General features: G+C 42.7%; 1 protein-coding gene across 28 annotated transcripts in view; it reads right to left on the reverse strand.

Annotated features, from left to right (window-relative positions):
- BEND7 (BEN domain containing 7) overlaps nt 1-15,748 on the reverse strand; it is a 146,732-nt gene that overhangs the window by 53,490 nt on the left and 77,494 nt on the right. For 2 of the 28 annotated variants that reach the window (XM_054435398.1, XM_054435389.2), the window contains exons 7-9: nt 13,549-13,668; nt 8,503-8,553; nt 2,321-4,938 (exon numbers count right to left, since the gene is read on the reverse strand). In XM_054435398.1, the coding sequence (XP_054291373.1) occupies nt 4,883-4,938; nt 8,503-8,553; nt 13,549-13,668 (227 nt within the window). In that variant the 3' untranslated portion in view covers nt 2,321-4,882. The other 26 variants (XM_054435384.2, XM_054435406.2, XM_054435404.2 and 23 more) reach the window with 21 other exon arrangements.

Here is a 15,748-nt window from a genome sequence, read left to right on the forward strand (position 1 = left end):
GTGATCCAAGACAATGGGATACAGCAGAAAGGAGAGCGCTGTAAAAGGCTCCTGATCCATCCCATGATAAGGCCACTGTCCAACCAGCCTGACCCTCCTCTCAGTCTTGGGTTCTGTGATAAAGGCTCTGGGTTTGGGCTGATGGGAGAAGGGGAGTCACTTCTGGTAACTGGCAGCACTGGGAGGCCAGGACTCACTGTAGTCAGAACGACTCGGTTGCATATTCATGGAAACCTCAGGTCCAACTTTAATCAGTCCACTCTTGGTGGGCAAAGAGGAGAGAGGGCATCCTGAACATGTTTTCACCAGGGCCTGAAATCTTAACAGCCTGACATCACAAGGCTCAGATTCCAGTGGAAAGATGGGTGACACACACACACACATAAATAAGCAAGATAATTTCAGAGAGAGGCAAGCGATGTGAAGGGTAAGAGACCGTGACTTGATTGAGCCTGGCGTGGAAAAGTTGCGAATCCCTCTCTGATGATGAAGTGTAGCTGAGACCTGAGTTATGAGGCATGAATGGTGCTTGAAGTCTTGGCTGGTTTGGGACAAAGCTCCTGTTTCAGCTCTCTCTCTGGTAAGGCTGTTCAGGAGCACGAGATGCTGCTCCTCCCAGGGTTCTGCCATCTGTCCCTTTTCTTGTGACATTGTCTGAGGTGAGCTCTGCAAGACTAGGGTCACCGCTGCACTCCCACCCGGCAGAACAGTGCAGGGCCCACCACAAGTACCTGTGGAATGAATGAATGAGTGAATGAACGAATGAATGGAGTAACTCACCTGTCTCCTCCAAATCGTCACACCCTGTGTTCCTTATCTTAGTGAGTGCAAGTGACACCCCTCCTGGTTCCCCAGCCAGAAACCTGGTGTCAGCTTTGACACATTCTTCCTCCTCCAGCCTGAGCTGATTCTTTCTCAGGTGTGGCTTTGTGGGTTTTGAGCCCCTTCCAACAGCCTCTTCATGGGATCCCTTGTCTTCAGTCCGCCCGCTCCTGCGAATGCTCCCTGCTTCAGCCAGGCAATCGACCTAAGATAGGACTCTGATCAAGACCTTTCCCTTCAGATGCTCCGCGGCTGCCCGCGCCGTCCCAGCCCCTCAGGATGGTGCAAGGCTAGCACAGTTTAGTACCAGGACGTGCCCCCGCCTCCCCTCTCGTCCTCTTCTCTTTTATCCCGAAACCAGTCGCCCTAAACACCCACAGTGTCTGCCCAGTTGATGTTCAGTAAAATGGTACAGCTGAACTCGGGTGCTGCTGGGAAATGAGCCAGCTGTGTCCCCAGATCCTTGGGGAGGGAGGTTTGGGGGTGGAGGATAGGAGAGGTGACAACTGAGGCAGGTGTGCAAGCGTCTTCCAGGGGAGCCTCCTGTGTCGAAATGGGGTCCCCTGGCCATTGGGTTAGAGAGGTCTTCGAACTGTTCTGCCAGGATACCTCAAAGCACCCATCCCTGCCAGCCCTGTGGGATCAAGGGCATCCCAGAGGCCTTGGGCCAAAAGATACGACGTGGGTCCCTGACACAAGGGACCCCAGGAAGCTGGGGGCATCAGGGCAGAGGCGAGGACTGGAGCCTGACTCCAGCTTCAGAGCAGCGCGGACACCTGCAAGACTCACGGGCTGGAACCCACATCTTGTTTTTGCAACAGCTCGCCCTGTGGCTCCCTGCCCAGGTGCGGGTGCCTTCCCAGGCAGCAGCTCCTGCCCCTACCCGCCCGCCTCTCCTCACAGCTGTCCCAGGCCCCTCTAAAACCAGGGGCCCAGAGTCAGACCCTGAATTGAACCTCCGAAGAAGCTGGATTCCAGCCCGCTGGTGCGGCCGGCTCAGAGCAGGGGACAGAGCACGCCCGCGGGAGGCGGCGGGGGGAGGGCAGGTGCCCGGCGAGGAGTGGCGCCCCCCTGTGTTCAAAGAGGAGAAGCGAGCGATTCTGCGGCTGCAGCCGCTCAGCGTCGGAGAAGATTGATTTGTCCGTCTGATGTGTTGTTTCCATAGAAGCAGGGCTTAACCTTTTAAGTGAAGATTATAAAGCTACCTAATTCATTTAAAATTAGGCTTCAAGCATCTCTGTACTTAACGCTCAAGTGTTTCTGTGGGACTTGCTGTAGCCATTGATCTAACAGCCAGACAGCCTTTACAGCGTCTGAAGGCTTTCACTCTGGCAGCAATCTAGGTGGTCTCTTTATTTTTTAAAATTAACTTCATCAGGAGATATAACTTCTGTGGGAGATCATCAGATTATTAATTATACCTTTTAATTAATGAATAGCACTGACTTCTCTTCATAAACACAGGAAGACCGGCACACAGGCAAGATCTGCACACACGTTCAATTAAAGTAATTTATTGTATTCTTCCAGATCAGACATAAAGAGCATCTTGGGAATTGATACCACAACACAATGTTATACACCATTTTCACAACCAGGCTTGCATTGAATTCTTTTTTAAAGAACATAGTAATTTTAAAAAAATCTAAATATTTACATATTAATAAAACATATATACAGAAGATTGAGACATTATCCATAGATATGGATTTTTTTTTGCTAAGAAAGCCTATAAAAAGGTTTTCTGAATAATGTCTGAACAGTAGTCACAGTAAGTAAACACAATTTTAATTTACAAAATATGATTTTACTGTTGCAGTTTTGATACGTATTTCCAATGTGTAGATCCATTCATTGCACATATCTTTGGGTTGAACAAGCCCCACCTGTCCTCAAGTGCTGAACACTCCAAGCTGTGGCCCCGCCTTGGAAGGCAGTGCTTCTGAAGGTTCCCAGCAGATCTCTAACAGATCACAGTTGGAAGTTAGCGTTTCTGCCTTAACCAGCAACATACTCATCCTATTTTAACAGAGCGAAAGGTCACTAATTAATCTTTTCCCTTCCCTTGGGTAGTATTCCCTTGTGGGAGGCAGAGGACAGATTTTAAAACCCATGGTGCAAAAAACACAAGAGCCGCGGTTTGCAGTACTTCATTAGACCACTTGATAAAACAAAGGGACTGTTGTCAGGAAAGGGATTACTTACTGGCCATAAATGGAAAAAGGCTAACGAAAAGGTATGATGGAAATAATTTCTCCAAACCTTCCTTGTAGCCCCCCAAAAGAAGAAAAAGAAGCCACACATATACGAGATGTAACTTGTCTAGTAGTTAGACTGATTCTACAAGCCATGCCTAAAGCCAGCTTTTTGTCACAGTACACGGATGCCTTCTCTCATCTTTGATGACTGGCTGGTCTTTGGTGGAATAGGGTTTTATCCCAGAGGGTCCCTCCTATCTCTAGGTTTAGCGTTTCAGTGTGATGTGACATGAATACCTTGGATAGGGTAGTCAGGAAATTTGGGTTCTAGGCGGGGCCCCAGCCACGGAGGGGTTAACGGGCTCTGGGCAACCGCTTACCCTCATTCATCCTCAGTTTCCCTGGGTGGGACTGAGTAGCCTCTACAATAACTTTTAGTTCTTAACATTCTGTGCTTTGCCAAATCCAGGGCTAGGGGAAGGCATTGGAACTACCAGTGGACAGGTGTGAACCCCGGGTTTGGTGATCTGTAGTCCAAATTGTTTTCATGACAATTTTTGGCCTTTGGGTCAAGTGGCAAAGATTCAATGCAATTTGCTTTATACAATAAATGAAGTGTAAATGCAGTGTTTCTAAATAACACAGTGTTTTAAATTCACCATCTTATTAGAGAAAGAAATCTGGAGGTAAATATTTCTATAAAACAAATACCTGCATGGCAAGATATCTTTTTAAAATAAATCCAGATTTTCATAAATTAGTTTTATATAAAGTAGAGGGCAAGTATACTAGGAACCAAATAAACGACATAATATTAAGTACATTTTTAGCTAGTTGCCACATGGTGCCAAAGCCCTGTAGCATTCAGTTAAGACCATCTGTTAAAATGGCTGTCAGGTATCACGTAGATAATTGACTGGTTTTCTCACCTTTTAATTAGTTATTTTGTCATTGTGTTGACGCAACTTAGGTGAAAGGTTTTTCTTTCCTAAGAACTCATAGGTCATTTGCACTTACTCAGTTACAAATGGCTACTTGGGGGGCACTGATGTCATGAATGATTTCATCTTACAGGTCAGAGCTATCCTATCTCCCAAAACAACTTTTTCATCTTCTAAGATGATGAAGGTCTAATTAATTTTGGCCTTCACAACTGCTCTCTCAGCACTGGAAAGAGCCATTCTCCTTTATGCTGCATCTAAGCAATTTACATTAAAATAAATAAGTTTCAAAGCTCTACATTTACACTGAGGTTTTGAATGAAAACAGGGAAGAGAGAACCACTTCTTTATAACGGACAATGAACTAACTGAATCATATGCTGGACTTTTAAAGGGTAACAAATCAACCCTAAAAATGATTTAAAAAATCTTATACCAAATTGGAGGCTTGGTTATCACACATTACAAAGAAAGTATATGAAACTATTCAAACATGACAGGTAAACTTCACAGAACACCCACACTTTGCAGGAACCTGAAATGCTACGTGGATCTTTGCGGAAATTCAAACAGAAGTTACATATGCCACTGAACAATGTCCCTAAAATCAAAGTCTAGGCAATGAAACCTGGTTCTGTATCCTCCGTGTTTTCTCTCCTGGTGTCAAATATATTACCTACAACAGAGACAAGAAAATGAAGGAGGAGAGCCGCTTCTCTAAGGAAGAGTTGTACATGTTTCTGTGACATGGCTGGAGGTGGGCGTTCTGGACAAGTAAAGAATTTACTGGGGAGGTGTCTGTGTTTCACAGTTAAGTCGCTAAGTTTTTAGCCAAGGCTTTAGTTGTCCTCCATGAGCAACTGTAGAAATTGGAAATTTGTAGTGATATTTTATGAGAAAGGCCACGAATGTGTGTTACTATTAGAGTATATCCACATATTGTCCAGTCATGGAAAATGGCCTAAAAGATAATTTACCTGCAAAACAGAATATTATGCAGCTATTAAAATAATGCATATGAAGATTTGCCATAAAGTGGAAAAATGCTTGTCAGGTAAAAATTAAAAAAACACGTAGGAAACAAAATTTTACATATTTTATCTCCACCGTATAAATAAAAAAAATGGAGAAACATTTGTGAAAAATCATCCAATAATGGTTGTCTGTGGGTAGTAAAAGCAATTGAAATGTTCTTCCTTACACTTTTATTAATTTTTTAAAAGTATGTAAAATGCTAATTTATGACAATTGCTAAATCTAGATGAACATCCCCATTTCAAATTTGGAAGCCCCATTTTAAATTTTAGAAAGCACTGTTTTGATTTCACTTTCTCTATACTTTTTTTTTTTTTTTAATGCAAATTGTCCCCAGCTCCTGGGTGGCTTTTCTTGAGCCCCAGGCCCTCTCCACACATCTGCGCTGTAGCATTTATGTAATTCCTTCTGCCTCTCACACTAGTCTGAGGGCATTCGTACACCAGCACCCAACACAGGGCTGATACTTGGTAGTTGCTCAAAAAGGCTTAGTGAATAGGGTTAAGGGGAAATAAGATAGATGCACTATAGAAGGTGAATCCATTTCTGTTAAAACCTGATGAACGAAAGGTTGCTTAAATGTAATGCATCCAAACAAATGTCATTGGACCTGCCGGTAACCCTACCCTAGTCACTTCTGGTTCATAGAAACACTTAAGCATTTACACCCCTTTCCCTGGCCCTCCCCCAAAGACACAATTTTGGAAGAAGGAAAAAAGACCTTAAAAAAGTAATAAAAGCATTGTTGAATCTTTAAGAAGAACTAACTGTTGCTAGCTCAGATAAATGGGATAATGAGAGTCTGTATCAGAGCCCTTGGTGGATCCTGTGGTTTGGACCAGTGAGGCTCAAGTTCAAGGATGAAACCACATGTACAAGAAAGGTGGAGTTCTTAAAGGGTACATGTGAGGAGGGGTGTTAGGAGCAGCACTGCATTCAAAGAAGCCAACCAGAATGGGGATTTTACTTTGGAGGCAATCAAGAGACACGCTATCAAGGTGAATATCAAGATTATTTACTTTTATTACTGCAAAATTTGAGCACCAATCTGAGACTTCTTTTCCTCCTTTTTTTTGAGATGGAGTCTCACTCTGTCACCCAGGCTGGAGTGCAGTGGCGCGATCTCGGCTCACTGCAAGCTCCGCCTCCCGGGATCATGCCATTCTCCTGCCTCAGCTTCCGGAGTAGCTGGGACTACAGGCGCCCGCCACCATGCCTGGCTAATTTTTTGTATATTTTTTAGTAGAGATGGGGTTTCACCGTGTTAGTCAGGATGGTCTTGATCTCCTGACCTCGTGATCTGCCCGCCTCGGCCTCCCAAAGTACTGAGATTACAGGTGTGAGCCACCGCGCCCGGCCTCTTTTCCTCTTTTCTAAATGATAAACGTTTTTATTTATCATGCTGCTTAGTGATTTGTATCAAATATCTATCAATAGTTTAATGAAAAGATCTGCAGGTGTGTTATACTAGTTTCTTCATTATGACCTCACAGCCTTGGCTAAAGTTTGAGAAAAGACTGGAAGAAATGAGTTTCAGCTGCAGTGAACCGGGCCGACTGACGACGAACATTTTAATTGTGAAGACTGAGACAGTGAAGAGCACCCCTAAAGGGATTAGCACATCCGTCATCTCTTAGGATCTTTAAGAAACATGCAGAGAAAAGCTGGCTTTGGTTTAGGTATGAGAAAGCTATACGGTATCATGGCTGGGAGTCGAGGGACCTCGGTTCCGGCCAGGCCGTCAACCAGCTGTGAGGCTGTGGGAAAGCCACTTAATGTTTCTGGGCCTCAGGCTTTTTTTCCTGTAAAATAAAAGGACTGGATAAAAAGAAGGGATTGAACTAGAGGATCTCTCAAGTTCCTTCTCATTCTCAGATTCCTTGACATTTTTTTCAGTTCCATGAGGCTCTTCTAGCACCCTCTGAGCTCAATTTTCTCATTGGAAATGTATCTCCAACTTCAGATAGGAAAATACAAAGGCATTCCGTACTCACCACTTGGGGGTGAATATAAACTTCAAGGGGAGTGGTTTTCAAATAATAAAAGCTCACTGTGTCACATGACACAGGAGGACTGGCAGTGCAGATGCCCGGGGTGGGAGGGCACTTGGGAAGCACAGCTAGAAAGGCATGGTGCTCCCCTGAAGGGCCTTTTGAAGGCTAGGTCTATTATGATTAGGATTTCATGGATCTGCTGGGATTGGGCCCAGGTGATAAGAATGAGGCTGATATGACTGCCCTGACAGTCAGAGAATGACAAATTGGGAAGGAACAACAGAGATCACGTATTTCAATTCTCTTAATTCACAAATGTGAAAACACAGCCAAAGAAGAAGAGAAATCTCTTTTATATAATGACTCTATATGGGAAGAACTTGATGTAGGCAGATCTTTTTGCACTATGTAGCTCATTTCCTTTATCTGTCCATTGATCTGTTGCTTAGCTACTCAGTGTCAGAGGAAGCAATGTGTCTCTCACATGGCTGAATTTCCCTGTTGCTCTGAAGCTCTGAAGTTCACTAACACACGCCCATCCTATGTCTGTGAACGTGGCTTTCCTTGCCATTTTGGGATATGTGCTATCAATGAATACATGGCCTAGTCAAGTTCCTACACAGCCTAGAGACTCCACTAATATTTGCTGAATTTAATGAACATAGACAACCCCAAATCTAGAGGAAAAAACATTCGGTTGAGCTTTTTCAGTAAGAGGGTTTTTGGGGGTACCTGGGTTTTGTGGGCAGAGAATCTTCAGATATCCTTTGGAGGGAAGTCAGTAGAGTCCTGTGACCAATGGAGGGGATAAATTGTTTTCCACAAGGCTCACTGATCAGACACCTGCCCCTCTGGCTCTCAGATATGAACCCATACACACGTAGGAAGCCAGGGTCAGAAGCATTACTTGAGAGTCAAATAATATGAAGTTGGAATTATGTCTATGGCTTAACACAACAGCGTGCAGCAAATGCTTCCATGGAAGGGTGTCTTCAGCTGATCTGGTCCTGGTATTAGGAATGTGCCACTCACGCTGGATGGCTGGGCTTGTTCAAATCGCTTAGTTAAAACAGTATTCATTGGGTGTCCACTGATTGACTGCTCAAGGCTCCAAGGCCGTCTGGAGGAGGTGGGAGAGGACAGCCTAGCCATGAATTTGATCACACAAAATTAGTGGTCCCCATTTTAAGGTGAAATCTCATTTCATGTTAAAAATATTTTGTAATGTCCAAAGGTTTGGGGAGGCAAAATGTTGTGATACTTAGTTCTTAGGATTTGCTCTTCTGAGATTTTTATGAAAATAAGAGTGTGAGAAAAATGTTTTTCTATTCAATATGAAAAACATCTCTGAGTATGGGGCCTCGAGAAGCTCCAGTGACGGGGCCTGGGTCCACTGCAGAAGCAGTTTGCTCAAGTGTCTGCATGTCTAACGTTAAAATCATTTTCAATGCGAATATTTTTGTGGGCTGTATTTTCCAGGGGGTGATGAAAATGTAAATGCATTTTATTTACCTGTTGGTGGTAGAGACATGCCATCCAGTCTTTCATCACTGTCCGCAATCTCTGCTGGTTACAAACATAAAACACAAATCTTATTGGTTGCAGGGGGCACATTCATTTTACTGAAAACAGTGATGATTTAATTTAAAAAACTCCAGTATACGTAACAGTTTTCACCATTCTTTTCCCTTTTCAGCTACCGTTGGTTCATATTACAGATGTTAATATCATTATTTGAATATTTTTTGATGATGGTGATATAAAATCAACTTTCCCGTATTAAAATTTTTAAAAATCTTATGAACCTCATTCTGTTGATCACTGATGATTTCTGTTTATTTTCACTTATTTACACAGGCTTGAATATCGAACCAGCATGTGGGGTAAATTGTTTAAATAGGGTCATCGAGGGGATGTGTCAATGAATTCCTGCTGTAGAATTGCACTTGGCATCGCCGGAACCACTCCTGGGGGGCAGCTTAGGAAATCTTGAGAATGAGCCTTTCTTTGGAGATGACTGATTCGGATCCCAGAGCTGCCAATCTAACTCTGTCATCAACGTGGCCATAAAGAAGGGATAGGCGTTGCTTCAAAAGATTCTCCATTTCTAAGTTTTAAAATGCAAACCTTCGCTCGTCTCTGATAAATGTATCCATCTCCTTGGGAGTTTTCCAAAGGTAGATCCTTCAGTCACAAAAAACCTTCTGTTAAATGCGAAAAAAAAGGTGCTCATGTGTCTCTTGACAAGGGATGGGCTTGTTAGTTTCCCGTAACACGTGGGGACGGGAAAACATCACGTTATGGCCCCTGGGATAGTTTCGGTGGTGGCCTCCACGGCCCAGGGCCTGTGGTCCCCACAGGCAGGCCCTGCTGACTGCATAATGTTATGTGTGCAGCCCTTGTGAGGCTGTTGAATGAGGTCAGCCTTGGCACCATGTTGTAACACTGAGTCAGAAGAAGCCTAAACTAGTACTACGTACTTGTTTTTATTGTTGCTTTAAACATAATCAGGGCTTAGCTATGGCTAGAAATACTGTAAGGCTCCCCTGTCTCCTTCATCCTCCAACATCTTGTCCTCAGATGGACACTCACTGGCATTAATGAAAGACCCCTTGTCTGCTGACCTGCTAGATCCACCACAAAGAGAAATCACTGAGAAGGGATGAAATATGCAAGACCAATCTACGTTGGATTAGATTAGCAACCGCTAAAAATGATGTTGTATTTGGGAGGCCGAGGAGGGTGGATCACGAGGTCAGGAGATCGAGACCATCCTGGCTAACACAGTAAAACCCCGTCTCTACTAAAAATACAGAAAATTGGCCAGGAGAGGTGGCGGGCGCCTGTAGTCCCAGCTACTCGGGAGGCTGAGGCAGGAGAATGGTGTGAACCCGGGAGGCAGAGCTTGGTGAGCTGAGATCGCGCCACTGCACTCCAGCCTGGGCAACAAAGCGAGACTCCGTCTCAAAAAAAAAAAAAAAAAAAAAAAGATGTTGTAGATGAATATTTAACAACATAAAAATATTCAAACCATGGGATGAATGGTGTGATTAAGATTCTGGAAACAGGTTTATAGAAAAAATATGGCACATACTAAAATGTTAACTGTGTTTCCCTCTGGATGAAAGGCTTTAGGTATTTTAAATTTTGTTTTATGGCTTTTAGAAATTATTTTATATATGAAAAATAATGAACATATGTTATGTTTATATTTAGAAGACATTATTTTCTTCTAATTGGTTTGAATGAGTTGGAGACAGATGGTCTTCATGGTAGTTCCCTCATTGCCTAAGATTTTCAAAATCCTTCAATAATAATAACAATGATAATCACCATGTATTAAATGCTCACTGGGCACTTGACATGCAATGTGTCGTTGAACCCTTAGGAAACTCTACAAGGTGGGTCTGTTGTTCTGCCCATCTTAACAAATGAGGAAAGTGAGACAGAGGTTAGGAAACTCACTCCAGGTAACACAGCTAGTAAGTAACAATGCCAAGGGCATGAATCAGGTTAATGTCTGGGCTATTCATCTCTTTGCTATTAATAGTCCAAACATACCATATGCATTTCTTAAATCTTCGAGTTCTAGTTCATTTTATATTTTAGCAACTTTCTTTATGTGTATAATTGCTTTTCATTTAGTTATAACAAGATCAGTTTTGGGTATAAACTGACCTTCCTTTTGTAATTCAGCTATCCTCCCTTTGAAAAAACAGGCCTATGCAATTATGTGCTTTAGTAAGAACAGAACATATATAACCAAAAAAATATAGATGATTATATATAAATAAGAACATGCTAGCTGCATGAATAGGGGCCCAGAGTCAAGGAGGAAGGCACTGTTGTGTTACTCAAATTTAATTATAACATCTATCTGCAACAACAAGCTCACAGTCTTTCTTCCCCGGTGACAATCAAGTTGGTAAATTTGGAAAAGATTGAGCAAGTCCAATAAACATTTAACAGCAGTGACATCTTTACTCTGAGATCTAACACAATATATTGTGATTTCAGCTCTGAGAAAATCATCTGATGACAATGATAAAAATGCACACCAGGACAGGAATCACTGGAGCTATAGTATAGAATAAAAATTATTCCATGTGACGACAGCCCCAAATGAATTTCTATTTGGATTTGCATAACGGCCTTTCAAATCTGTGTGGGGCACTTCTTTTTTTCTAGAGGCAGTGCAGGCTTCCTTAAGTGGTAGCCAATTAGCTTGTGGAGTCAGAATCTCTACCTCATTCCAGGAATGGAGCCAGATATGACAAATAAGGTGGAAGTTGTGCAATCTCTATGAGACACTGTTTGTATTATCATTTAGACTGAAAATCATCAAGACAAAAAGCATGAGAGCAGGTAATATTATTGATCCAGACCTCTCGGTTCCTACTGGCATCATGGAGGAAAAACAAGTGGCTCTAGTTTCAATTTGCTGGGGCCCCACTTCTGTGCCCTAGAGGAGAATGATGTGGAACAGGATTTGACAAAATGGGGAGACAAACTGTATTTGGCAGGTCATTGCTGATGTGCTATCATTTGGGTCTGCTTGTCAGGGTTGGTTTTGTCTTACAGCTACCTTCTACTTCTCAGTTGCTAATAGAACCTGCTAGGAATGCAGAAGAGAAGGGCCAAGGGAGCTGATCACAAGTATCTGGGCAGATCATCTAAACCAGTGGTCAAAAGTTATAATGTCCAACATCAAATATTCTGATGTCTAAGGGGCAGGAGCGGGCAAGTGAGTGGGGAGTCCTCGAGGAGAGGGGTGGGGAGCAGGCTATGGCTTGGGTCTCATCCTGTAGAAGTGGGCAAACCTGGGGGGAAAATGGGCATTTGTGATGTGAATTATTAATAGAAATGAGACATGGTTAGGGGATGTGTTCCCTGGCCAGTCTGCTTGTGGGAAAGAAGAGGGATGTGGTGGCACATCCCTACTGGGTACGTGCCTGCTTGCTGGTGGGACAGGGGAAGGGAATAGAGACCAGAACTCATAATAATCGGTCTCAGCATCTGACAATAGAAGGAAAATAAGGTGTGTTTATGTCTAAAATATGCAGCATGGGGAAGGCACCAGAACAACATTTACACTGTTTCTTACTCAGTCACGTGATCCACTGCCAGCAAGGTCTTTCTGGGTCCCTGAGAATAGCCTTCTACAGAATTTCTCCACTTTTTTTTTTTTTTTTTTTTTTTTTTTTAAAGAAACAGGGTCTCGCTCTGTCACCCAGACTGCAGTGCAGTGGCCAATCATAGCTCACTGCAGCCTCAAACTCCCGGGCTCAAGTGATCCTCCCATCTTAGCCTCCCAAGTAGGTGGGACAACAGGTGCATGCCATCTTGCCTGGCTAATTTTTAAGGTGTGTGTGTGTGTGTGTGTGTGTGTGTGTGTGTGTGTGTGTGTGTGTGTGTGTGTGTGTGTGTAGATAGGGTCTCCACAAAACATCTGGAGATGTTGCCCAGGCTGGTCTCGAACTCCTGGGCTCAAGAAATCCTCCTGCCTCAGCCTCCCAACTATTTTGAATTTTTGAGGAACCTCCATACTGCTTTTCATAATGGCTACACTAATTTATATGAAATTAAAAAATATTATCTAGAGATTTGTGGCCTCCTAGAGATAGTTATTCTTTTTTTTTTAATTGTACGTTAAGTTTTAGGGTACATGTGCACAACGTGCAGGTTTGTTACATATGTATACATGTGCCATGTTGGTGTGCTGTACCCATTAACTCATCATTTAACATTAGGTATATCTCCTAATGCTATCCCTCCCCTCTCCCCCGACCCCACAACAGGCCCCGGTGTGTGATGTTCCCCTTCCTGTGACCATGTGTTCTCATTGTTCAATTCTCACCTATGAGTGAGAACATGCGGTGTTTGAGATAGTTATTCTTATTTGATGGGAGAAAGCTGACTACACGGGGATTCTTCACTAGGAAATTGGCCCCCACTGTCACTTTGGGGAAGCTGAGACTTCAGTGACCAAATCTGAACAGTCACAATGAAACGGGTGCTCACTTTTCCTGGAAGAATAATCCCAGAATCTCCAAGCCCAGAATTTTAAACCCACACACACAACCCGTGCATGGACATGTGTGCACACACACCCATCCCCCACTTAAAATCCCTTTTACTTGATGTGGTGTTGTTGGTAGAAGAGTTTCTTTCTTCTTTTTTTTCTAACCTTAAGCAACTTGTACTTGTATAAAGTCATGCAGATTCAAACAAATAAAAATCAATAGGCAGACAGAAGCAAACCATAAAAGAGAGACCCGGTTTTCATATATGACAGCATTAGACCACAAATGAGATTAGCAATCTTTTTCACTTGTACTATTCAACGCAAGTGGCCTGACATAATTTTTACTATTTAGTCTGAAGGTGAGTTTCAAAATTCATTCGAATAAGACTTTAAGAGAGCAAATCAGCAAATTATACACAGTCTCTCCTTCAAAAGACAAGATGCTGAAATAACCTAGAGCCAAGTATTGTACTTCATAAAGTCTAAGAATTCATAAGTGCTTCTCCAATTATTTTTCTGCACCTTAGTCATACCTGAGCCTCTTTTTAACCTTCTTCTGGCCAGTTTAATTTGATCCTGTAGAATCTGTACCCAATCTCTTGGGCCAGGAAGCTTATCCACATGGTTAGCTGTACAGTACTTTTCTGTGAAGACTGAAAGAAAATGTAAAATATTGTTAAATACCTTAACAAGTAAAATATGCAGATCTGAAACAGAAATATATTCTAAAAAGAAAAAAAGTAGATTTCTAAAGGAGGTCAGTTCTGCATGATATATCTTCAGTATCTGTATTATATTTCTCTGGCAAAGATGGAGATTGACAGGTCCTGGGTAGGTCCAATGCATTGTGCTTCAAAATGAAACTGGCGATACTCACTAAGTAGTTTGTATGGAAGCTACTCTTTCTACTGGCTTCACATCCATGTGTATGTGTCTTGTAGGCAGAGAAGAAAATGCTTCCTAAGGGTCTACTGACCTTATGACAAGGTTTAGCAAACGTATTAAAAGAGTTCATTTTTTTGTTGTCAATTCAAAATTGAACGCAAAATTAACGCGAAAAGATGGTCTTTCTCCTGGTAATTTCTACTAACTCAATCACTACTCAAATAATAATGCAGTTGGTGTTGTGATGAAAGTTCCAATTCTACTTCAAGTCAACCCCCTGCACATCACACGAGCTCCCAGGAAAGAACTACCCGATTAAGCACAAAGGGGACTAAGGAGAACCCCATGGCAGGACACAAGGCAGGCGGGACAACGATCGTGGGAAGGCTGTGCACAGTGTGTGGCCGCACACACGGCGCTGGGGTTGACATTTCCGCCTCACACACACTCCTGAGCACTTTGAAACTCATCTTTTCAACTTGTCCTTCATAAGGTCAAGATCTGGTAGGCATCACATCACACTGCCTCCTTGGTATTTAAAATATTGGTAATTTCGATGTTTTAAAAGGTTTCTCTTAAAAAAAGACAAAAGAAAATATTGACAGATTCAGCTACAGAAAAAGGTAAAATTTCTATTGAATGAAAAATAAGACATTTCATCAGAATGAGAAAAGCTAGTTGTACTAAATGTGACCAAAAAGGTTCACTATCTACCATCAGATAAAGAGCTCATTCAAAGAAAAGGGTAACTTCGAAAGTCCCCATAGATAAATGGGCAAAAAATATTTAACAAAAAATATTAGGAAAAATGTTCAATTAATATGTAAACCAAAGAACTGCATAACACACTTTATACCTACTAAAATGAGAAAAACAATGTTAGAAAGCTAATATTTGATACTGATAAAATTGGCACATTCAAACATTACTGTTAGTGCAAACAGGGAAAACCTTTTTGAGAAATAAGAGTAATATTTAATGGGAGACATAAAACTGTTATACCTTTGGACTGGTAATCTTACTCCTGGAAATTTATCCTAAGGAAATAATTTGAAAGAGGAGAGCGGCTATATGTAATCTCTACTGTCAAATACATGGCAACAATCCAATTGTGCAGGAAAAGATCGATGCCAGTAGCATGGCAGACACATTTCAAGGAGCCCAGAGAGAAGCACGGACGGAGTTCCCCCTTCAGGAAGCTACTGCGAAAGCCTGAGCTAGTGACGCATCTAGGGCCTCTCAGAGAACTGGCATTGTTTGGTTAATCACATGATGTGGTAAAAAGAGAAGAAAGGGAAGGTGTGTGAGCTGAAAGGACATCTCAGGCTTGGTTTGGAGCATGCTGTTTGGGGTGTTTGTGGAGCACCCACGTGGAGATGGCAGATATAGTCCTGGTTCCAGGACCCCCAGCAGATACCAAAATCTGCAGATGTTCAAGTCCCTGACACAGGCCAGGCATGGTGGGTAATGCCTGTAATTTCAACACTTTAGGAGGCTAAGGTTGGGGAAGGTTGCTTGAGACCAGGAGTTTGAGACCAGCCTGGGTAACACAGTGAGACCCTGTCTCAATCAATCAATCCATCAATCAATCAGTAATCCGGGAGTGGTGGTGCAAGCCTGTGGTTCCAGCTACTCAGGAGGCTGAGGCAGGAGGATCTCTTGAGCCTAGGAGTTCAAGGCTGCAGTGAGCTATGATTACACCATTACACTCCAGCCTAGGCAATTGAGTGAGACTTTAAGCGACTTATACAACTGTGCCCTGAGATACTGGAGCATACAACAGCAGTGGAGGGGCACCCAGCCTATTTGCATTATTTTTTATTGTTGCATTGAATTTTCTTTTTCCTG

This window comes from Pongo pygmaeus, chromosome 8 (genome assembly GCF_028885625.2).
Source record: "Pongo pygmaeus isolate AG05252 chromosome 8, NHGRI_mPonPyg2-v2.0_pri, whole genome shotgun sequence".
Taxonomy (NCBI): domain Eukaryota; kingdom Metazoa; phylum Chordata; class Mammalia; order Primates; family Hominidae; genus Pongo; species Pongo pygmaeus.